Source organism: Camelus ferus, chromosome 19 (genome assembly GCF_009834535.1).
Source record: "Camelus ferus isolate YT-003-E chromosome 19, BCGSAC_Cfer_1.0, whole genome shotgun sequence".
Classification (NCBI taxonomy): domain Eukaryota; kingdom Metazoa; phylum Chordata; class Mammalia; order Artiodactyla; family Camelidae; genus Camelus; species Camelus ferus.
The window spans coordinates 2,039,268-2,063,804 of record NC_045714.1 but is presented as its reverse complement, the minus strand read 5'-3'; the positions used below and the strand labels follow the sequence as shown (position 1 = coordinate 2,063,804).

Genomic DNA, 24,537 nt, shown 5'->3' with positions numbered 1-24,537 from the left:
AGAATAGTCAGCTAGTTCTGGTAGTGATACGGGTGGCACCACACATCAACGCACAAGACAACTAACTGATAAAAGTTTTTATTTCACTTTTGAGTTTTTACACTTTTCCTGATTATTCCGTGTAAGGTGGAAACTAGAACTGTTTAAAAGACATACACAAATCTAGTACATCAATAAACATTTTTTTTTTCTTTTTTGCTATACTATTTTCACAACCACGGGTGTGCTTGCTAGGCAATATAACCATCACAGAAGCAAACGTGAGGCAGAATACTGGTAAGGAAAAACAAAGCGAGAAAGAGCTACCAGATATACAGACAGGCTCGTTCCACATTCACTACTGCATTTCCAAGCGCCAAGTATTAACTGCACATTTTTGTTCAGCTAGAAAGGAGAGAGGGATTTTTTTGTTGCTTTTTTCTTTTTTTCTTTTGGTTTGTTTGAAATCAGTGCATGAATGTTTCTTTTCTCATTTCAGCAGATGGACAAACAGATGGACACTAGAGCTACATGGAATGTTAAGGGAGCGGGGTACTGTGAGACTGGTAGGCCTGGCTACTCCTGACTCTCCCCATTGCAGTGTGCATGCAACTTCCCTGCATTATAGGGTCTTGTGGAAACATGTCTGTGAACTTGGCTGGATGGGTACACTTGGGAGAGCTGGTGACAGGTGCTAACAAGCATCATAAGGGCTGATGGCAGTACAAGGAGAAATCATGGATATTTAAGACTACTCTTTTTGATTCAGATCTTGGTGTCACTGAAGAGCAACAACTGTGCTGAGAACTGGAGGAAGTCAGAGCCGTGATGCTGGAAGCTCTTTTCAACTCTCCGAAGCGAGGCCGGCTCACCAACATGCTCACCAACATCTCTCACCCCCTCCAGGCCTCCTGTCCCTGCCCAGAGTATTAAACCATGAACAAAAGGCAAGGAAGCAGAAGGACAGAAATATACAGAGGGAAGGAAAAAACCAAAGGCAATGGTCAAAAAGGACAGTGGGAAAGAATGTTCAGATTTCAAAACTTAAAAGCCCCGAGCTAGGAAGAACCCAAAGATGGAGTACTACTCCTCAAGTGAAAGGCAATCTCTGCAGAACATTATTCTTAAAGGTATTGCCCAGGAAACAGATAAGGCCATTCATAAGATACACGGCTTTTTTTTTTCCCCCTTCTTTAGCTTGTGGTTACACAGAAAACAGATTCCACTACTGAAGCACAAGTTGCCAATCAGTGACGTACTGCTGCTGTAGGAGGGGCCTGAGTCACGTGTGGTCTGTGAGCACAGGACCTTTCTATGGTGTTAGAACCCAGGTATCTGCCACAAAGAATGTTCGTTTCTGGCTTCGAGTTTCCTCAGAGGAAGACACTGGATGTCTGTGGGCACGAACTTTTGAGCTGCGACAGCTCCAACAGGCCAAGTGTCTACAAGCCCTGAACAGAACAGGCAGAGAATGAACATGAATCACTGTGAAACTCGAATGCCAAACGAGCAGGGTCTCACTCCAAGTCCCAGTGTCACCATATAATCTCTATAACTTTCTGTACAACTTTACAATGGAACTGTATTTCAGTGACTGTTTTGATATCAGATTAAACTTTCGAAAAAGTTATACATAATTCAGGTCTATATTTTTTTTCTACCAGTAAGAGTTCTGCTAAATTACAAAACCCCATAATCACAGTGTTCAGTTTTTTTTTTTTTTAAAATTAAACACACAGTAATCCTGTCAATGTTAATCAAAATCAAAACTTCAGAATGCCGTGGCATTTATGTGACCAATCTGAGTTTTAGATACAAATACCAGCTGTTTATCCCATGGACCGTTTTTGCTAGGCTGAGGCTGTGAAAAATTGGAAGTCGACGTACAATTCTTTTTTTTTTTATCGCACAAAGGGATATATATGGAGGGTACAGAGTGACACTGAATAGATCACGAAGCACAACAGACATTAGTTCTCTCCCTCCCCAGCATCTCCTTCGTCTCCCTGGTTTTCCGACGTCCACAGCTGCAAGAGAAAAACAGAGCTATGATCAATGTAGGGCTACTAAAAATGTACTCAGGGAGGTGGCCCAGTCTGTATCATCTTATCTCACTCAACTGTTTAAAATTCTTCCCACATCACTGTAGACAGTGATTGGAAAGGTCAAAACTTCAGCAGTCTACTCAGCCATAAGAAAGAATGAAATAATGCCATTTGCTACAACATGGATGGACCTGGAGATTGTCATACCAAGTAAAGTAAGCCAGAAAGAGAAAGAAAAATACCATATGAGATCGATTATATGTGGAATCTAAAGAAATGACATAAATGAACTTATTTACAAAACAGAAACAGACCCACAGACATAGAAAACAAACTTATGGTTACAGAGATGTGGAGGGGAGGAGGGTGTGGAGGGATAAATTGGGAGTTCAGGATTTGCAGATACTAACTACTAGATACAAAACAGATAAACAAGGTCCTACTGTATAGCACAGGGAACTATATTCAATAGCTTGTAACAGTTTATAATGAAAAAGGATATGAAAAGGAATACATATATAGACGTATAACTGAATCACTATGCTGTACACCAGAAATTAACACAACATTGTAAACCGACTATACTTAAAAAAAACTTCAGCATTTATAATCAATTCAACAATTTAAGAATTTAACTAAACTTACAGGGTACAAATCCCCTCCTGAGTCTTGGGCAATAGTAAATTATGAGGTAGAGGGATAGGAACGAGCTATAAACCCTCCAGAGGCAGTCACGGAATCAGCAGTACTTACAGTGAGATTGTCCCTAAGCAACTGCATGATCAGGGTGCTGTCTTTGTAAGACTCTTCATTCAGTGTATCCAATTCCGCAATTGCTTCATCAAATGCCTAAAACAAAGAGCCTTTAGAAAGAAGTCACAGGCTCTCTGGAGCCAGTTTAGTCCAATACCTTTCCTGCTAACAAGTGAGTATCATTTCTCTTCCTGTACAGTACTCTGGGCAAACTCAGGCCATTGTTACCTTGTTTGCTAGTTAGGTCAGCAAACATACAATGCTGGCTTATAAAGCATCAACCAACAATGACAAAAATGCCCAGATAAGAACTGTACAGTACCTGTTAAGTCAGCAGGCATTACTGTTACCCCAGCACACTCATTCTAAGCAAATTCACATGATTTTGTAATTACCAAAGGCCTTTCTAGTAATCCCCTCTTCCCCCCTCTTTAAGCTGAAACTCAAAAGGTCTGGATAACAAGGGATAAAGGGAAAACAGAAGTTCACACCACTAAATCTGATTCAATTAAGTGATAGAACTTTGAGCATTCATTTCACACACTTTTTACCAATTAAAAAATGTTTAACTAGTGTGCATGGTGAAAGACTACAAAAATATGTAGAAAAGGCAGTTGAGTTACTAAAAGAAGAAAGGAGGAAAATCAGTGCACAAAGAAGACAAGGTCTGATTTCTTTCACTTAACACAGCGGCAACCTCACATCTTGGTGCAAGCATGACAATGTAGAGCAGAGGCCGAAAGCCCCAAGGGTGACAAGAAACAACCACCTACCCTCACCCTGGATTGTCCACAACCATCCCCCCAAACAGTAATCAAACAACACAAAGGAAAATCAGCAAGTGGCACTGAGAAGAAATTAAGAAGTAATAGGTCTGTATTTATTTCATAAAAGAGAAACTCCTACCCTTAAAAAAATCTTCACAAAAGTCCGAGACAGTAAGTTATGTTCAGGTCATAAAAAGAAGGTGTTACAAAGCACAAACAGTTTTACTATGATTAGAAACCACAGAGGATTTTTCTCACCGTTTTTGCCAGGCTGCAAGCCTTTTCAGGAGAGTTTAGAATCTCATAGTAAAAGACGGAGAAATTAAGTGCCAGGCCCAGTCGAATTGGGTGTGTGGGCTGCATTTCTTTCTTACTAATTTCAAATGCTTCCTGATAAGCCTGCTGAGAGTTCGACACAGTGGCTACAAGAAAGAAAAAATATTAAAGGTTGGGTCTTTCATCACTTGCATCATACACTGGTTCCACTATCAAATTGTTTTACCAAACTGGGCTGGAGCAAATACCCTATCGAATGAAGGGTCAGTTAGTCTCTACCAGTCGATTAACAATCGTTTGTTAAATGTTTACTCTAGTCTAAGTACTGTCTTAAATGCTTTGAGGGAAAACAAAGACAATGATGACAAGGTCTACAAAAGCAGTTAGGAAATACAGAACTAACCCTGGACAAGACAGAACAGGGAAAACAGCATGCTCTAATGGAGAGACCACGGACTTCAGAGTCAGGCTCAAAACTGGAATTCCCAACTCTTATTTGCTAGGTGTGTGGTTTAGACTGAGTGAAAATTCCCACGAGCCTTGATTTCCTTAGCAGAAAAAATGGACCTACACTCCTTGCGTTGTGTGAGGACTAAATGAGACACAGCACAGCTCTAAGTATCACCACCGCAGTAATGCACGTACGTGACAGAAGGAACGCATCTCTACTTCACGATGGAGGCTTCATTCTATCAAACATTTTAAAGTTTCACCTCTAAAAAGAGAGCTACCAAATAGTCCTTAAAACAAAGATCTCTTTCAATGCACCACTGCACTGGATTTTTAACGCCCTCCACATTTGCCCCTTAGATACATTTGTCAACCCCCATGAGCCTGTTTGTCACTGGTCAGCACAATGCTGTGATCCTTTAAATTCTGACCACAGACAAAGCAAAAACTTAAAATTATTATGAACACTGGCACCACTACTGGTCAAATTTCTTAAAAAAAAAAAAAAATTGCTTACTTTGTTTATTGTCTCCAGATGCCACCTCAGAAAGATATCTAAAATAATCTCCTTTCATTTTCAAGTAGAACACCTTACTTTCTGGTTGTGTAGCATTGGGAATAAGGTATTTGTCCAACAGCTCCTAAAAAATGATTCACATTCTGTTAAGAAACTAGAAATATTACAAGATGTTAAAATTACGTTTGAGAGTCAAGATATACACACTACCACTTCTAAATAATGTTTTGGGAAGATCGAAAAAAACGTATTTTTCATCCAAAGCTTTTAAATGGTTTTTAGCCCAGGTCATAACAGATGTCTATTAAAAAAATCACCTTGACCATCCACAAGGGGTTGATTAAAGTATTAAAAATGATGATGGGGGAGGGTATAGCTTAGTGGTAGAGTGCATGCTTAGCATGCACAAAGTCCTGGGTTCAATCCCCTGTACCTCTATTTAAATAAATAAGTAAATAAATAAATAAACTTAACCACCCTCAAAAAGCTTTAAAAAATGATGATGCAGAACTACACTGGTAACATGAGAAGGTTCTCAAAAAAGAAGTCTGAGTGGAGGGAAAAAAAGGCAGATAATAAATACCCTGTGAATTCTATTTTAATATCAACACATATATGCGTACACGCACACAAATACCTGAGGGAAAAGTCTGGAAGGATATTTATCAAGATGTTATTAATGATTCTCTAAGTGGTAGGATTAGAAGTGATTTTTTACTTTCTTAGTTATACTCTTCTGCCCTGTGATTTTTTTTTTTTTTTTACAATGAACTTCTATTATTTCTGCAATAAGAAAAAAAAAATCTTTCCATTTGGGGAGAAAAAAGGTGGTAACAGAGCAAAACTGACAGGAACTAAGAATCAGTCAGACCTGGAAAGAAATCCCTCCTCTGCTGCTTACTAGCTCTATGACCCTGGACAAATGACCTCATCGCCCTGAGCCTCAGCTTCCTCGGCTACACACAACAGAATACTACTCAGCCATAAAAAAATAAAATAAAATAATGCCATTTGCAGCATCTCCTAGGGAAGTCATGAGTATAAATGAGCCAACGTTCATAAAGTGCCTAACACATTGCTGGGCACGTAGTAAGCACTCCAAAAGTCGCTAATACTATTATTAACAATAAATTCCTTTAAACATTTATGCTTACAACAAAAGCAGTTCTGAAGGAGTCCACGCTTCGTATACAGAGCAATATTTTCGAAGAGTTGTTTTAGAATGTGGCATCCTGAAAAACTGGTTAAGAGGCAGTAAGTACCATGCTTTCTTCACATTCTTTCAGATGCTCTTAAAAGCTGCAGTTCAGGAAGTATGGAACTTTCTTGCCTTTGGAATGCATGCCATACGTCATCTGAATACCAGATGGACCTAACATTCAGGAATTAGTGCACCATTAACAAACCCCAAATTACCAACAAGGCAACAAATTTAGCCATGACACTCTTACACCATGAGTCTAACAAAAAGAGCAGCTCAAGGCAAAAGCTTAGTTGTGAGGGTATTTAATCAATCGCAGTGAGAAGATGCAGGGGCAGCAGCCGTTTTAATATCCTTTGCGGACAGACAGGGTGTAACTCCTTATGGGTTAGGGATGAGGAGTACTGCCTGATGGCTGACAAGCTCTGTACTGGTTTTCAAAAGAAAGGTGTCATGGGCAGTAATTCAGAGAGGCAGCCAGCAGGGGAGGAGGTAGATCCACAAGTGTGAATTCCTTTTCCCTTCAAAGCAGCCCTCACCGTTCATTTTTACCTGATTTCACCTGGAAGAAAAAGAAAGTTCCCAGTGGGCTCAGGATGCGAGGGAAAGACAGCACCATCATGATTTGCTCTAGGATACGCACCCCTCCCATCCAACCCCAGGTAGTGGCTACAGTGAACGCAGTTTGGAATCAATCATCTGACTAAGGTTTCTATAAAACACAGGAGAGAATCCCCAAACCACTTTTGCTCTGGCCTCGGAATGCAAGGCCGAACTGACGGGCACGGTAACTTTCAGACAGAAACAGGACTCTCCACTGTGCAGGCATGACTGGGGCGAGGCTGAAAGGCAGGTCAGCTTTTGGCTTCTATCTCCCCTCCCAGGGATGGCATCGTGACTCGGACCAACATAGAGAATAGCTTCTCTCTGTGGCTGCATCTATCAAAAATTCTGCCTTTAGCCTCTATTTCTAAAGACAAGATGAAGGGATGTTGACCAAATGTTCCTGTTTTTTGCAGGTCATTGGAAGAGAGAGGAAAATACTCCTTAAGCGATGAGCAACCTTTGACCAGGTAAGAGGTGAGGAAAAAATCAAATCATATACTGAAAATTTGTTGCAAGTGGTTTGCAGCTTTCCAGTACATTCAGACATCTTTCTCGCACTATCTGCTTGAGAGTTTGCATTTGTACATTAAAGGAATGCTACTGAGAAACTGCTGTTTGGAACAGAAACACGGGCCTCTTACCAGAACATCATTGCAGATGTCCTGAAGCTCAGCCTCGATCTTCTCCCGGTACTCTTTGCCCATCTGCTGCTTCTTCTCGTTCCTCTCCGTCTTCTGCTCAATGCTGGAGATGACACGCCAGGAAGAACGGCGGGCGCCAACCACGTTCTTGTAGGCAACGGAGAGCAGGTTCCTCTCTTCATTGGAGAGCTCGTGCCCCTGCTCCGTGACCGCCTTCATGGCCGCAGCCATGTCATCATAGCGCTCAGCCTGCTCGGCGAGTTTGGCTTTCTGTACCAGTTCACTTTTATCCATGGTCATTCCCTAGAATAAGGAAGAGCGAGAGAAAGAGTGAGAAAGCAAATGTCAGGCTTCAGGGCCAAGGAAATCCATGTGCAAATCTCCTTCCAACTCATCTGGAAAGAAACACACCTAAGTGGGAACATCTACCTCCAAATGCCCTCAACAATGTCGACCACGAGCGCCTATATAAAGACCTTTGCTCAGGTCTTTTTATCATTTTGGTCAATTAATTTTCTTAACAGTCCTATAGGGTAGATATGTTCACAACAATCCCTTCCCCCTTTTTAAGGTGAAGAAATGGAGGTTCAGAGAAGGTAAGTGACGTGCCCAGGACAACACTGCTGGGAGATGGTGGAGTGCCAGAATTCAAACTCCAAGTCTCTGTCTCTAGAGCTGTTTTCTGCCACTTTCCTAATCTGCCTCCAAAACACAGAGATTGCTTGTCTTTAGAAACTTAGGTAAATACATGTTCTTTACTTCTTTCAAGAATTGCCTGGTTTTGACCAAATCTGTTTTTTTCCCGTAGTCTAGAGGTAAACAGCTTAGGTGTGACAAGTGCTGCAATCAACCTGAAAGCAAAAGATATAACTTCCAGTCTTATATTTGCAGTGCCATCAGACAGTTGGTACCTAAAAAAACAGGAGCCTTATCTTCTGCAACTCAGTAACTTTGCTACAAGGACACACTGTCCACAAGAGCACAGACTGAGGGTGGGCAGATTTGGCCCCATGCAGCACCAGCACTGCTACTTACAGGTGGTACGACCCTGGGCAAAGCACTTAGCCTCTGAGAGCTTCCACTTCCTAGCTGGAGAGTAAGAACACTACCAACCCCCAACGAGGCTGCTGTGAGGAGCCAATGACCTCTATGTGAAGGCACTGTTAAAAGCGTAGAGTATTATCTACAAATACCAGGCACTAATTCTGTACGTGACAGACGTTGCAAGAGATACGGGTGTATTCACCAAGATGCACAGCAACACAACTTTGAACCATAATTGAATTCAGTTAAAAGTTTTTCCGAAATAGACAAAAATCTTAGTGACTTCAGTTTATCATTTTATCAAGCCCTCTACACCTCTTAGTGAATAACCTCTTAAATTATTCACCTCACCTTAGTCAATTCCCCACTACAATAATCACCACTGAGAGAATGCAGTAATTTTTGGATAATACATAGCTAAAAAATTATTTATTAACCAATAAGAGTTAGTTTTATGTATTGCTGGTTTAAATTTCAACAGCTTATCCATCTGTGCCACAGTGTAAAAATACACTAATATCTAAAGGTGTGAAAAGATAAAATACTACTTTAAACAGTAGTAGGGATATCAAGAATTTTAAGGCAAATTCTTTCCTTACTCTATATATGGTATAATTTAACAGTAGTAGGGATATCAAGAATTTTAAGGCAAATTCTTTCCTTACTCTATATATGGTATAATTTAAGACTCTGGTTTCGCCTCAGAAGTCATCTCTGTATTTCCAAGGGAGGAATTCTACAGACAGGACCCTAACCACATAAAAATGTTTTGTTAGATAGAGCACAATTTTAAGATATACCTCAAATCTAGACAATTCAGAAAGAGCTGGTTCTTCTGGTTCAGAACTATGATTTTTCTTCCCACCACTTATTACCTAAATCATGTTCGGAATTGTGTCCTAGATAAAGCTTGTTAATCCTAACCCTATACTCAGTGAAGCAGGTCTCACCTTGATTTGGCTGACACCACCCACATCACTAGAATGAGACTATAACAGAGATAATAATCCATCTACTTGCCTACATTTCCCAGTAACCTCCCTGCACTCAGGACGGGTCATACGAAACATTAAGCATAAATGATGCTACTTCCAGGCGCTGAAATGCAAAAAGCCGTGTGAGGTTCACCAGGCTCTCTTCTCTCACAGCAGCCATGTGATCTAATAGTGCTGTCACAAAACAGTAGTTTCTGTAGTCTGAGTCCAAGTGACTGTGTTGTGGAGAGACTCCTGCAGACCTGCACTGGGGACATGCAGTATGAAAAGGAAATAAACCTTTGTTGGGTTAAGCCATTGAGAGGTCAGGGCAGTTTGTTACCACAACACAACCTAGTCCACTCTTATACAAAAATACACTATTCATCCTCTTGAAAATGTAGATGTTCTCTGTATGTCTAACTTTCTTGATCATAACGTCTTACAGATCAGGATACTATCTCCATCATTAAATCACCCTACTTCATTGTCTCTAATAAAAGCGAAAGGCAGACAGAAGCCAACTTTCAATGAACTTTCGAAATTTTCCAAACCGTAGACCAATGCAAAGTTAGAAGTCACTTAGTGGCCCACTCCAAAGTTCATAAAACAGCACCTGCGCGACTCTACCTAGGAAAGATTTCAATTAATCAAAGTACTGGCCAAGGCCAATTCAAAGCTGAGCCACACCCACTCCCCCCAAAAAAGGGAGTTGGGTAGAGTGCATGCTTAGCATGCACGAGGTCCTGGTTCAATCCCCAGTACCTCCACTTTAAAAAAAAAAAAAAAAAAAGCTAAACTATCCCATGCAGTTTTTCAATAGAGTAATAGAGACACATGAACGATCGCACAGCTAAAGGATGCCATGGAACTCTTTGGCCTTACCAGGCCCTTAAATTAGGGTCCTCTCACCCCCACACTTCTTTTCCAAAACATTAAAAGTTAAATCATACCTACTGAAGAATCCTGACTCCTTGGGACCTCCCAAACGTACGTGCCCTACTTCTCAAAATAAAATGCAGCCTTTCTGGTTTGGAGCCAACTCTCTCAAGCTTCTTTGGGATCACTGCAAGAGCTCTTGGAGACTGAGAACCATGATATGGTAAGACTGAATGCATGCCTTAAATACTGTATCTGTTTAAAGATGTTTAACTACATACATACAGAAAAAAAACAACTTAAAACAAACAAAACCCATAGCTAAATGTCCTGATGCCTATTGCTTATGTAACTTTTGACTTATATAACATGGATTTTGAAGCAGCCAGACCAATTGCAACAGGAAACGGGTTACACAACACCCAGCAGTTTGGAGGAAGGCAGCAGACATGGGAGAAATAAAATTGTTCCTATTTCTACATCTCTAATAAACCTCCCATCCATAATCTCCCTAGTCCTACTGCTTTTGGTCTCTCATTAGCCCCCTTCTCTGTTATCAGAACCATTCTTAAAGTTTTGATGAAGTCACTTAAAGTCAGATTTCCTCCCATCAGTGAAGGCTTTCCAAGCTATCTTCCCAGCCTTTTCCCAAAACATGCCTTCCACAGTGTGAGCTTCTGCCAAAATGGTTTTCTTACAAAGTATGCTTTTTTGTCTCTGTCTTTGCTCACCAAATACTCCATCTACCTGGAATGTCCTTTCCCACTTCTTCTGCATATAAAATTTTTCAGAGCATGCCTCCAATGGCATCCCCTCCATGAAGCCTTTCTGAAGCCACTAAACCTAAGCTGTCTAGTGAGACAGCCACTAACCACATGTTGAAATTGTTTTGGACACATGGAGTTAAATTTTTTTTAATTACTAAAATTAATTTTACTTTTTTTTTGAAAAAAACTTTTTTTAACGTAGCTACCAGATAATTTTAAATCACATGGGACTTGCATTCTATTTCTACTGGACAGCCCTGCTCTAAGCTGAAAAGAGTCTCACAAAGCCTTTCATCTATACCTCTCTTAATGTCTTACCACATTTCTCCAGTACCAAAATTATTTGTATATATCCCTTAAGTCCCTTCCTACACTGCAAACTCCTTTAAGGCACATCCCCCGCAGCACCTTGCACATAATCAGTATGAGCAAATTTTTGCTGAATGAAGGAACAGATCCTAAAGTTGCAAATCTGGTAGAGTTCTCCCTCTTCTTCAAAACACCTGTTCTTCACAAGCACATTAAATCCTCATTACTTTTGTACTTCACTCCATGTACCTGTGCACCCTATTTCAAAATGGCTTAGTCATGCCGCCACCCTTACTTAGTAATTTTCAGTGACTCTCTTTGGCTACTCCATCACATCTAAACTCTTCATCTGGCTTGCAACGTCGTTCATAATTTGGCTTCTCCATACCTGTTAGGCTTTCTCACCCACTATTCTCCAATATGCACCTTCCCCCCAGTGTGGACATCAATCACCCAATACCCTTAAATGTCATGCTTACACATGCCTGAAATTACTTCTGTAGTTCCCTTCATCCAGAATGTTCTCCAGGGAAGGGGTGGGTGGGTGGGGTGGGTAGAGTGTGTGCTTAGCATGCATGAGGTCCTGGGTTCAATTCCCAGTACCTCCACTGAAAAAAAGAACAAATTAGAATGCTCTCCTATTTACTTCCTGCCTATGCAAACTCTGTCCATCCACCCAGGGCTACTCTACTATGAATCCAAATACACTTGTAGCCCCTCACAAAGCCCAGGGCTTCCCTAGGCTCACATTCTCTCTGTTCTACGGGATGGGTGATAATTGGTGTACCACCACAGTTTCACACATGTATGTTCTCAAAGAAAAGCTTCACATTTCTTTCTCATTTAATGCCTAAAATTTTGCCACGTACAAACTAATACTCAAATAAGTATCTGAATTTTTTCAACAAGTCACTCCTGGGAGAGCAAAGAAAACAGGCCACCTATATGTGGTAGGGCAGAAAGGCACCAGGACTGTGTGTAAGAGCGGGATCTGCCACTACACAGCCTGCGAGCTGGGTCAACCTCAGTCTTCCAATCTATAAACTGGAGGTAACGGCATCTACCTCCGAAGATGTGCTGAAGATGAGCAGCAGGGAAACACAGAATGATACACGTGGAGATATTTTTTAAAATGCACATAGTGTAAAACAAACTGGAAGTACTATTATTCCTCTCACAAGACCTACATGTCACTGTTTGGCTCACAAATGTGGGCTTGGAATTCAAAAAAAAATTTATACAACCCCTGAGAAGCAAAAGCAAGTCTAGATTTATCTTGTACAGGAAGTGAATATGCTACAATGTTAACATTCCCAGATAAGACGCCACCCCTCAACATCCTGAAAAAATGGACACACTTGTTAACTGTAACACTTTCACTCATCAGTTCCTAATTTAATTAGGAGACAGCAAGCAGTGATGGTTTATAATCAGGTCCTACCTCTCTCCTGAGACTTCTGAACCAAGGTCCCATCAAGAAAAACATCAGCAAGAGAGCCTTCGTCTGCTCCTAAGAAGCCTTAAAAGACTTGTCTCATCAGCAGACCTGGCACTAACAGCAGTCAAGATACCAGAGCCAACAAACTTTTAAGAGGCCACAAGAGGTCTAACCCGGGGCCAAGAGATTTCCCGGATCAGGAAGACACTGACACGCCTCAGAACAGGAGTCCACAAGCACAGCCACACGATGACAATGGGCGTCTATCTATCCTCAGCCCCTGTGGGCAGCCTTTTAGAGGACTAGGAAGCATCTGCTGATTAAACCAGTAACTGCTTAGTGAAGAACGGGAAACAATCTAAACATCCAACAGAAGAGCTGTTAAAAAGAGATATTTGGTACAAGATTACATGGCCATCAAACGAAGGGATTTAATGTCACTGAAAGATTTGTTAAAGAGATATAATGGGGGTGGGCTGCTGCACAACAGTCTTTCATTTTTGTAAAATATCCCATAAAGAATACTATGAAGAATAATTCTATAGGTGCCCATGAAATAATGGGATTTCCCTCAAATAAACGAAACCCTTAACCAGACAGTCAATGCTGAAAGAAGAGTATATACGAGCCAACCCAGCCTCTCTATCTCAATTTTTTGCCTAAAGGATATCTTTCTAGCCAGGGTCAGAATATCAAGAGGTCACTTCCCAGTGGCCTGAAGCAGACATCCAAGAATAAGAGGGGAAAAAGATTAAGATAAAAATGACTCTCCATTGCTCATACACACACACACAGCACTGCAAAGGACCTTATGAAATATGGCCTTCAGAAGTATTAACTTTCAGCTATGTTTTGTTTTCAAGGAAAAGAACATACTCAATTATAAAATACTGACCTTTAATTAAGTTGAGTAATTTGCTAGAACTTTAAAACGAGGATCCCATTATCTATCATATGTCAGAATTACCAAAGCTCTAACGTGAAACACATTGAATGGGGCCTGTTTTTAGGAAAGCCCTACATGCAACAAATTTGGGCTTCTAAGGAGAAATTGGGTGATTTTTAAAATAACATCTCTGAATTCTCAAGTGTTAAAATGAAACATTAACAGCCATCAAATAAGCTGATATCCATAAAGTGCCTAGTTAGTGCTGGTGAGAGTAAAGGCTCAACAGGCATATGTTGTTACTCTCAAGCTACTTCACAAAGATATAATGCATACAATTCAACAAGCATTGAAATAACTGCAAATGAAAAATCTACTGGTATTTCCAAGAACTTTTTTTTGGAGTTCAGAATAGTGTGGTCCTCCCCTCAGAGCTTAAACTCCCATTATAGGAACATGAGAAAGGAGCACATATTTAAGGGTTACAAAGCTTCTCCTTGAAGAAGCAACCACATAGAACTGGAGGGAAGAGGTTTAGTTTAAAAGTGGCTGGTCCTGACTGGTTTTATGAGTTGGAGGGGTTCTATGTAGGAGAGAAAAAGGGGGCTCCAGGTAGAGACACAAAACACAGATGTATTAATAAAGAGCATGTATGTTTTTCTACATGAAACAGAAATCATAGGCCAGAGTAGATGAGGAAATGAGAATAGTTATAAATCTGGAGAGACGAAACTGACAGGAGCATCTTAAAATCCAGGCTCAAAAGGTTCCACGGGGTAAGGAAATGACAGTAAACTCGGAATAGACTTCACTGATGTGTCATCCCAGACACAGCATGCATAGCACCATGAAGTCAAAGTTACAGCTGTGGAGTGACTCTGCTGAAGGAAAAAACAGATGTCAAGCTACTGTGGGAGGGACTGAGAAAGTCAGTAGGACCAGGTGTTTAGCAGGTGTTACCCAGAAAAAATTAAGTACTCCTGGCTCTTAAAGAAAACTACTCACTGAAAACACCCGCTCTAAAAATGTCTGTGTGCCAGTCTACACACAAAATTCAGAGTCCTGTAATAAATGTAATTCCGTTCACACATTTGCAGGCATTGTTAGAAAATGAAATACAGTATGTCTGAAACACAAAGACAGTATCATTGATGTCCAACAAACGCTGAATTGTGGAGTGAAACATCATGTCTATCTCAAAATCCCTTCCCTCTTTCATCTCAGTTATTATCACTGTTAATTACACCCAGACAGAATTAAACCTAAAACAATGGAGGTGTCAAGTGATATGTCCAAAGTCATACAATGTGAATCAAGAGCAGATGACAATAAATAGATCTCTTGGCTTGAAGTGATCAATAAAACAGAATTTTAAAATATGCTAATTCTGACCCATAAAGATAATCCAATTGGTCAACCTTGTGACTAGACAAAGCCTTTGGGCTCACCAACATAATGGTATGACCCAGTCCAATTTACCAGTACCACACCAACTCAAGTCTCCATTTTCTCGTGCATACAACAGGCAAATCTACCTAACAGGGTTCTTGTAAAGAGTAAATTAGTTTATGATGCAAAACATTTAGCACAGTCTCTGCACAATGTGAGCACTAAAATGGCAGCTACAGTGTATTCCCCACGAAAGTCTACAAATGGTCAGCCAGTGAAGGCACACTTACTACATACCCCATTTCTTTTAAACCCAGATGGCTTTCTTTAAGACTTTTGAAAGGAATGCACATGTTAAGTTACCTATGCCTGTTTCTAAAGTAGCACTTATCATAGTTTAATGTAAACGCCTTTGTTGGCTCCCACACTGGACTGAGTTTAATGCAGGAACCCAGATTTTTCTCTGTGGGCACCCAACATGCAGCACGATGCCTGCCACGCTGAATGCAAAACTACCTGGTCAACTTTTTTTAAAGAAGTGAACAGGCTGCTTCCTTTGCGGACAGAGGCAAGCAGACCACACCTGACCTATAAAATACAGATATATTTATACTCTGTCTTAAAACTACTCTTTGAAAAGAGCCATCTTAGCTCCAATCAGGAGACAATACCATGCTTTTTGACCAATCGTTTCTTAGGTACTAATTGTTATAGTTACAGATTCAAATTGAGTTTCAAAAAGCCCTCGGACGCCTCTATTCAAAAGTCCAACCAATTAGCTATACAAAAAGCCATAGCAGCTTACTGGCTTAGTAAACAACAACAAAAATACTCATCACTTACAGTTTGCCTAAATGTGCAAAGCGGTTAGGATTAAAGGAGTTGATATAAACCCCTCAGTATTCTATGAAGTAGGTGTCATCACCCCCTTTTATAGATGCCAATAACCTGTCCAGTGTCACACAGGTCTATTTGGTACACGCTCGTTCATCTATGTAGCAGCATCTGCTAATGATCAATTATGATTCTCAACTATTACTTCAGGAAAAGATAGAATGAACAATTTTTTGAAGAACCGTACAGTTATTACAGTGAGGTTTGAGAATTGGCTTTAATTTCTCCAGTTTTAAAAATCAAAATCAAACAGCAAATGCCAAAAACTCATCAGATTTTTCAAACAAGCTTTAAGGTGAGTTTTCTAGGCAAACAATAACAATGGCCAGGGCTCATATCTACTTTATTGTCGCCACCAATCTCTGTCCTGGTCAAGGCCTTTCAGAAATAACTTTTATTGTTGGGTCTCTTAGGGAAAACAATGAAATAAACTAACCAGTGCAGGAAAAAAACTTACATAACAGAGGCCTGGCCTGATTATTTAAGAAAGAAAAAAAGTCACCTTACTAACCTACAGTCAGCTGGAAATGCCTTGATCTCAAGGCCATCCATCAAGTTCATCTCATTGTAAGTATGAGAAACAGATAACTATGCCTATGTCAGAAGATGTTTTAGCAGAGAAAGCAGTAGGGTGACTGGCTTTTAGCATATACATGACAAAACAGAATGTACTTTCATCCATTTTTCCTAAGTATTCCTTTTAGAAAAATCCCCTTAGAACCCAGCTGTTAGTTTCTCCATCATAACATATAGAAGACCAGGACCTATTCGTGCAGAAACCAAGATGGTTCTAAAGCTTAAAATTGTTGTTATACAACGAATTTCTTGCCTCTTAGCTAGCGTAAATTGTCGCTACTTGTCCCTAGAAAAACGCAGGAACCCAGGAACTTAAATTCCCTTTACAAGTAAAATTTGGTTCATTCTCTAAGGTATCCTCATTTAAAGAAAAACTGCTTAGTTTGATGCCACTGAAACAGCAGGCAGCATAAAAAGATGTTATAATGCAGAATTTTTCCTCCACTTATGCAGATCTAGTGAGTCCTGACCAAATTCTATTAGAATAACCTAGGATTGGATAAATCAAACAGTGGGCCACAAAGTAACTGATGAATTTTCTCTCTACTATGAAGCAAATACTAGAAAAACTGGGTTTTTCACAAGCTCTGCTTCCTAATATAAACCAGCAGTTATCTTCGCTGCATGCAGGATGAATATATATATTACCCCCAATAAATAGCATTATATCTGTTTTCAAAAATAGCTAAAATTCCTCTCCAAACATATTTACTTTCATGACACATGCAAAGAAAAATTAACTACTAAGAGGTGTTAACATGAAAGATATACATGTCTTGTTCTACCAAAGAGCCAGACCGCCTGGGTTTGATTCCTGGCTCCAGCACTTAGTGCTGTGTGTATGCCCCTGGGAAATATTTAACTTCTCTGTGCCTCAACTGTAAAATGGGGCTAACAGTACTGGTTGTTAGGAAGGCTTAGTTAATATGTGTAAAGTACTCAGAACAAAGTTTGGCACATATAAATGGCAGCTATTATTATAGCTTGATGCTACCTCATCAATTGGTAAATAAATCACAAATGGATGGACTCTATATATACTCTATAGCATATATGCATGTCTAATCTACATACATGTATATTCATGAATATGTCAAATAATATTTATTAAACAGCGAGTGTATCTCATACCCTTATTTTAATTACTTAGTTTGTCACAATAACACATCAAAGACTTACCACTTGCATTGATCAGGTAAGAAAATAGGCTCAGAAAGACTGGAGATGCTCTACACAAAAATCAAGTTATATCATAATGTATCATTTTCGGAAAGCAACATGTATACAAAGTAGGACTGGGTCTCATCAGAATGCAACCAAGGAAAAAAGAAAGCCCTTAATAGTGACCTCTGTGATTAAAACACAAAACCAAAAGCTTATAATTAACAATTTACAGTTTGTAAAAAGGTCTCTTGACAATTCTGGAGTTAGAGAAACCAGGAGCCAGAGATTAGGCAGCACACTGAAGCTCACATAGCTAGAAAATGCTGCAGGCAAGACCAGAATCAAATTTATCTGACTCCAAGTCCAGTGCTCTTTCTCCTTCTGTATCTACAGCCAAATAGGTAAAATGCATTTTTTGCAGTGGCCCAAACCTCTGGAGACTCTGCCTTGAGAACAAGCACTATGGGAATGTGCTCAGCCTGGTTTTATGGAGGCTGCCTCCCTGATCTATAGAGCTGCAATTCTAAAATGGCTTCAACGTAACACAAGCACTGCATGATGGGAAATGTACAGAAGATTATAGGGTAGGAGCCAAACTCCAGGGGCTGACAGGCCATAAATATTTGCTACTGATGAACGAGGATATTCAACCTGAAAACCAAGGGTGTGGTCTAGGCCAAATCATCTCATTTCTCATAAAGACTTCATCTGAAAGATGGGTGAATGGTTTTCTTATCTCACTGAAAGGAGAGGCTAGAAAACAATTCAGCAGTTGCTACAGGGTTATTAGCCTTCCATTTTGAAAATCACCTATAAAATTCTAACTTGGGTCCAGTAAAACTGATAGGTTTTACCCTCACCACGTGTGCTAAGGACATAGATCCAAGAAAAATGAGGGCTCAGACAACCGACATATTCTTAAATAAGAAATGAAGTGCCCTGGAAGCAGTTAAGAAGGAAATGACCAAGAACCAAGTAATATTAACACATATAAATTTCTAATGTGAAAAAGCAAAAAGCTGAGTACTCACATGTCTAGTTCTATAAACTGCATATGTGTGTGGTTTCATATGAACAACTGAGATAGACAGAGAAATGCAGACAATTGTCATATTCTTCCAAATGCTTCGTTTTTCTATTTTAGCTCCTGTGGCCGCTAGATTTTATATGTTCATAACACCATCTTGCCAAATTCTGTCTCCCACACAGGGCAAGTAAAATCAGAACCTGATGCTATCCAGCCTTACCAAAGGGAAAAGCACCAACAGCAAGGACAAGAGACATGAATTTTTACAGAAAGGTTGGCAAACTGTCTTACTAATACTGCCACCTTTGAACGCCCCATTACACGCGAGTTCTCCATTTGCAATAGACAAAGATGTACTCATCTTGTGCAGGAAAAGGGCCTAATCACTCCCACCCCCTTGGCCACCACCAGGGAGGCCATGAGGCAAATTTTAGTCCTAAAAACGTGCTAACACACAGTATGGGGGAATTTGGGGCGAGGGCAAAAAGACTGCCATTAAATGACGGTAAATATCGTGGGAAAAATTTTCGATTCTCAGCCTCTGGCATTTTTTCTGGGGATCCGGCCTGACTCAGTTACCGGGTTCAACAAATGCATTTTCTTGATTCAAACCTCAACCCTGTGTCTCCCAAGGAATCTCGGGTCTTGCCAGGCTCCCAGAACAGCGAACGATGATGAAATGGCTTTACTGCAAAGTGGGAGGGGGGCTTCCCTCTGCTCTCTCCCAAGGTTAAACCCCTTACCCATACAGAGGGAGTCGAGCAGGGGCTACGGGGCCCGACAGCTCGCCCGCATTTGGTTATATTTTCATTTCTGGAAACTGGAAAGCGAAGAGCAAGGGTGACAGGGCTGAAAGGGTCGGTACTGGCCGCCCGAGGCGCAGGGAGGGGTCAAGCCGGGACTGAAGATGGGTAGTGAAGGAGGGTCGGGGGTCTGAGGTGTGGTGCCCTCCTGGCCCGGTACGGAGCCGGACCCCGCCCGCCGGACAGGGCCGCAGGCGGCGAGGGCCGCCCGGGCCTCTCCCAGAGCCAAGGGCCCGGCCCCGGAAACAGGGAGGGGCCGCGGTAAGGCAGAGCCCGCGCCTCAGGCCGCCGCACGGGGCCGAGGAGGCCGCGCGCCGCTGTTTCCCGGGCCAGCCCACGGGGTCGCACTCGTCGCCGCCGCCGGTAGGGGGGAGGGTTTGGGCTCGGGCCCCCGGGGGCCCCGAGCGGACCCCGCGCCGAACTCACCGTGGGAGGACTGAAGGGGGCAAAGACGCTTGTGAGCGGGGCTCCGAGCGCGGTGACCACTTCCTTCCCAAGCCCACTCCTCTGGCAGCGGCGGCGGCGGCGGCTGCAGTGGCGGCGGCGGCAGCTACCCCGGCTCCGGAATCGGCGGCGGCGGTGGTGGCGGCGGCTCCACTTCCGCTCCGATCACCACTTCCGCTCCGGTCCGAGCCCCGCCCCTGCGCCGTCTCCTCATTGGGCGAGAGGGGCACGGGGTTGCCCCGGCCGCCCGAGAGGGGCGCCGACGGAGGGAGGAGGAAGGGGAGTGAAGGGCCGGGACGCTGAGGCCGGGGGAGGGCGGGGGTCCCGGGCGGGAGGGAGAAGGAGGCGGGCGTAGGGGGACGGAAATGGGGGCGGGGAGCGGAAAGAAGAGTTGGGAGGAGTGCAGGCGGAGTTGGGGGAGGGCCCACGCAAATCTAGAAAGAGGACGTGTGGGAACTAGGTGGGCTGGGCAAGGTTTGGGCTTGGGCCGGCCTGAGGTTTAGGCTCGGAACTCGCCGGGGCCAGGCCCAGAGTCTCCGAGGTCATCGGTTCCCACCCTACCCAATAAGTAATCGTCACGGGGTCGGAGGTTGAAGTCAGTGTGCTGGGTGCTTTGGGAATACTGGATTTAGGGGAGGACGGAAGTTGCTCACCTCTAAATTTTCGCTTAATTCGGCCTTCAGTTCTTAAGGTGCTGAAAATTTCCAACTTTTGAGGACTGAGGAAGCCAGGAATCAACCGGCGAAGGTCTTTTTTTTTTTTTTTTTTTTTTTGCAAGCCTGTGTCTCCGATCTCTTAATTAATACTCCTTCTCTCCTTAGAGGAATCTTGAGGAAAGGAAACAGGCATCCAGGCTTCCCACTCCCGTGACTGATCTCATCTTTTATCAACATTCCGCTCTTCCCCAGGCAGTTGATTATTAAACTTAGTTTCTCAAAATGTCTCTCACCTCCACTCCCTCCCTTTCATTCATTCTTTCAGCAAATATTTATTGAGTAGGCTCTGTGTTCAGTGCTGGAGACACAGCAAGAACAAGACAGACGGGGCCCTGCCGTCTTGGAGTTCACAGTCGTTGGAGACAGAACCAAGTAAATTGGCCTTTGTCAGTTCTCATGTACCCTTACTTAGCTTAATGATAGACTTCTAACTCATCTCCCTGCCCTCAGCCTTACCCCTATCAACTGCCAAAGTGATCTTTTAAAAATCTCATTCTTGGCTTCAGCCAACAGTCCAGCACAGAAATGTGAACACAGCTTTGCCAGGTTGTAGTTTCATAGATGTATACATTTATGAAAATTCATCAAATTGTACATCTGAAATATGTGTCGTTTACAGTACAGGAATTATACCACAATAAAGGTTTTTGTTTTTTTTAAATCCCATTCTAATTGTGTCCTTTTCTTGCTTAAATCTTTCAGTGATTACTCAGATCTAGGAGACATTGATAAGCTCCTTGAATGTGACAATCAGGGTTCTCCAGAAGCTGCCCTAACTCTTCAGCCTCCCCTATTTCTCCCCCATCATAAAACCCCAATTCAGTTGGATGAGTCCTTATCCTCCCAATATGCCAGCTCCACGATTTCTAAACCACTTGTGTTAGTTGCCAACATTTTTAAGGACTGAGAGATTTCTGTCTGAACAGAAATTTGCCTCTCTGCCTTGTCTGGCAACCCTGTGTCCACATTTCTGTGCTGGACAATTTGCTGAAGCCAAGGAGGGGCTGCCCACTTTAGATTAGGCATGGACTTGTCAAAGTGCCAGGGTCCCTTCCTGACCTGAGTCCACTTTCCTAATTTACACTGTCTGTCATATAGGCACTTGTGCCAGTGACCCCTGTACTATGCCATCTTTTAACTTGAGCAAGACTGAAAGACAGTGTTGTGTAATGTAAATAGCATGGATTTGACACCAAAACTACGGGATTTGAATCCTGGGAAAGTTTTCTAAGTGCAAAACTTCCCTATGGGAATCCATCTATGGCAAACCAAAGATCAGTAATCCATGATAGCTGAACTGGGAACTGGAAATTAGTTTTAGTGTGTCTAGGCTTTGCAAGTTTGTACCTGCTGAGAAACTGGCGAGGCATCGTCATGGCTCCAGGACGTCTTCCAGCCTTAGAAGGTTCACAGATCTATCCGCCTCCAGTCTCTTTCCTCAGAGTGCCAGCTGGGCAAAAAGAACCATTAATTTTTGGGGTGTTTGTGTGCATATTTTAAGAATGATATTTTTTAGCATTTAATTTTAAGGAAGAAAACACCTGCTGTATTCATTTTAAATTGTGTATTTTTATTACCCGGTGATGCATGAATATATTTTCACTGTAAGAAAATGAAAATATTAAAGATGAAAACTAAAGTCCTCTGTGATCATCATCCCCCAATGCCATTTCTCCTCCCCAGAAAGTAACCAAGTATCAATTATATAGCAGCATGCATTAGTCAAGGGAAGTTAGGTTTTGCTGCAATAACAAACAGCCCCCAAATCTCAGTGCCTTACAACAACAAAGGTTTATTTCTTGATCCTCACACATGTTTGTCATGGGGTGGCTTTAGCTGTATCTCTGGACACAGGTTGAAGAAGTAGGTAAGATATGCTAATCTCAAGGCAAAGGGAAAAGAAACAATAGTGGAATTTTTTAAAGCTTCTGCTTGGAAGTTTCATGTCATTTTCACCCATATTTCCTTGGTCAAAGCAAATTATATGGCCAAGCCTACTTCAGTTGGGTAGGGATAATCTTTCTACAGTGAAGGGCAGTGAACATTTTCCTATAGAGTACATGAAACTATAGAAATAGATATCATTTTAGTATAATTTATTATGATACTGAACTTTTCTTTCTTTATGCAAAAATATGTCTTAGAAGTCTTTCCATGTTATACAAATAGATCCATCTCCTTTTTAAACAGCTGCAGAGTATGCCATGATATGGATGTACTGTAGTTTATTTAGCTATGTCCCTATTTGAAGACATTTAAATTGTCTCTAATTTTTTATAATTGCAAACAAAATATAGCAAATATCCTTGTACTTGCCCCTTGTGCATATGTGCAAGTGTTTCTCTGGGGTGGGTACAGAGATGTGGAATTGCTCATGAAAGGCTCATGAATAATTCCAAAGGAACTGCCAGTTTTCTCTCTGTATCCTAATACAGCACACCCATTAGGAGAATTCCAAAGAGTTTAATACAAGGACAATTTACAAAGAACAGTGTAGTACCCCAGGACTGGTAACAGCAAGGAGTAGGAGGAGAGAGCAGTGAGGAGAGTCACGTGGAAAGGGACGAAGCGGCCCCATATGGCCCCGGAGGGAAGGAGCCAAGGGAATAAATGCCTCAAACCGCTCTCTCCCCTCTGGTCTCCTACTAGGCTGACCTCAACCAGATGACAGCCAGCCACGGAATCTGTTTATCTGGCCTATCCTGGCCTGCCTCCCGGGACACAGAGGAGGTGGAGAGGACAGAAAGTCAACCTGGAGGAGCAAATAGAAGATATCCACCCGACTCTCCTACCCAAGAACAGGAAAGGACTTAATTGTTTACCAATATTATAAACAAAGAAGTGGTACTTAAAAGTGCATTTCTGAAGGGGGAGAGTATAGCTCAGTGGTTAGAGTACATGCTTAGCATGCATGATGTCCTGGGTTCAATCCCCAGTATCTCCATTAAAGTAACTAAATAAATGTATCACTGTGCTTTGCTTTTGTCACTTAGCATTAGGTTCTCAAGACCTAAACATGCTCAAAAATCACAGCTATGGTTCATTTTCATATCGTGATGCTACTCCATTGCCTGAATATATGACAGTGTACTTACCTAATTTATTTCTGTAATACACATTGAGATCATAGGTCTTTTCCTCAATGCTGCAGCGAACATCCTAGAGCATCTCACGGACACAGTAGTAAGAATCTCTATGGAATATATTTAGAAGTTGACTGTAGTTACCTATAATGGAAGAGAATCTGAAAAAGAATATATATATATATATATTTATAACCAAGTCACTTTGCTGTACACCTGAAACTAACAGAATATTGTTAATCAACTATAATTCAATAAATTTTTTTTAAAAAGTTGAGCTGCTGAATCCCAAGATATGCACACGTTTTCAGCTTTACCACAATGGTTAATTTATATTGGTTGTACCAAGTTACATTTCCACCTGAAAATTCCTATTTCCCCCACATCCATACCAACACCTGGAATTGTTAGGCTTTTCAATTTTGCCAATCTGGTTGGCATGAATTTGTATCTGCTTGTTTTAATTTGCATTTTTCTTATTACCAGTGATGGTAAGGATCTTTTCCTATGTTGATTGACTTTCCCATATTTATTCAGCCCCTTCAATTCACCAATGAGAGAAATATGGCAAAGTGCATACAGTTCATCAGCAACAGTTCTGGCTCAAGAACTTGGCTCTTTAAACTCCAGTATAGCCTTTTCTTCCAGCACACTGAACCACTTTCAAACATAAAATTTCAGAGTGTTAGTGTTTCTACAAACAGTAACAACAACAACAAAAAGATCTATTTCTTTTTAATTAAATGTAAGGACTATGAACTGTCAGTAATTGGATGCTGCTTCAGTTAGGGTTAGGTCTGTCTGAAATAACAGAGATGACAAATATCATTGACTTTAACAAATTAGAAGGTGTTATATTTCCCCTCTCCTGTAAAAGTTAGAGATAGGAAGTTTAGGGTTGATTTGGTG

At 41.5% G+C, this 24,537-nt stretch overlaps 1 protein-coding gene and 1 long non-coding RNA gene across 2 annotated transcripts; both read right to left on the bottom strand.

The window, feature by feature from the left end:
* Window positions 1-62: 62 nt before the first annotated feature.
* On the bottom strand, window positions 63-20,007 carry YWHAB (tyrosine 3-monooxygenase/tryptophan 5-monooxygenase activation protein beta). Its single transcript, XM_032461226.1, has 6 exons — window positions 19,812-20,007; window positions 7,236-7,538; window positions 4,788-4,911; window positions 3,803-3,966; window positions 2,778-2,873; window positions 63-2,006 (listed from the first exon to the last, which is right to left on the bottom strand). Exons 2-6 carry the CDS (start codon window positions 7,533-7,535, stop codon window positions 1,950-1,952), a joined length of 741 nt encoding a protein of 246 aa, XP_032317117.1. The 5' UTR covers window positions 7,536-7,538; window positions 19,812-20,007; the 3' UTR covers window positions 63-1,949.
* A 572-nt stretch (window positions 20,008-20,579) lies between these two features.
* LOC116657818 lies at window positions 20,580-23,731 on the bottom strand. The gene is made up of 3 exons (XR_004312947.1): window positions 23,641-23,731; window positions 21,893-21,995; window positions 20,580-20,656 (listed from the first exon to the last, which is right to left on the bottom strand). It is a non-coding gene; the product is annotated as an uncharacterized LOC116657818 (long non-coding RNA).
* Between the last annotated feature and the right edge of the window lie 806 nt (window positions 23,732-24,537).

Excerpts from the sequence above, each read along its gene's own strand:
- YWHAB (XM_032461226.1), bottom strand. The coding sequence starts at position 7,535 with ATGACCATGGATAAAAGTGAACTGGTACAGAAAGCCAAACTCGCCGAG. Across the intron at positions 3,967-4,787 it reads ATCTGGAGACAATAAACAAA|CCACTGTGTCGAACTCTCAG; the intron begins GTAAGCAATTTT and ends TCTTTCTTGTAG. Across the intron at positions 2,874-3,802 it reads CTTGCAGCCTGGCAAAAACG|GCATTTGATGAAGCAATTGC; the intron begins GTGAGAAAAATC and ends TCTTTGTTTTAG.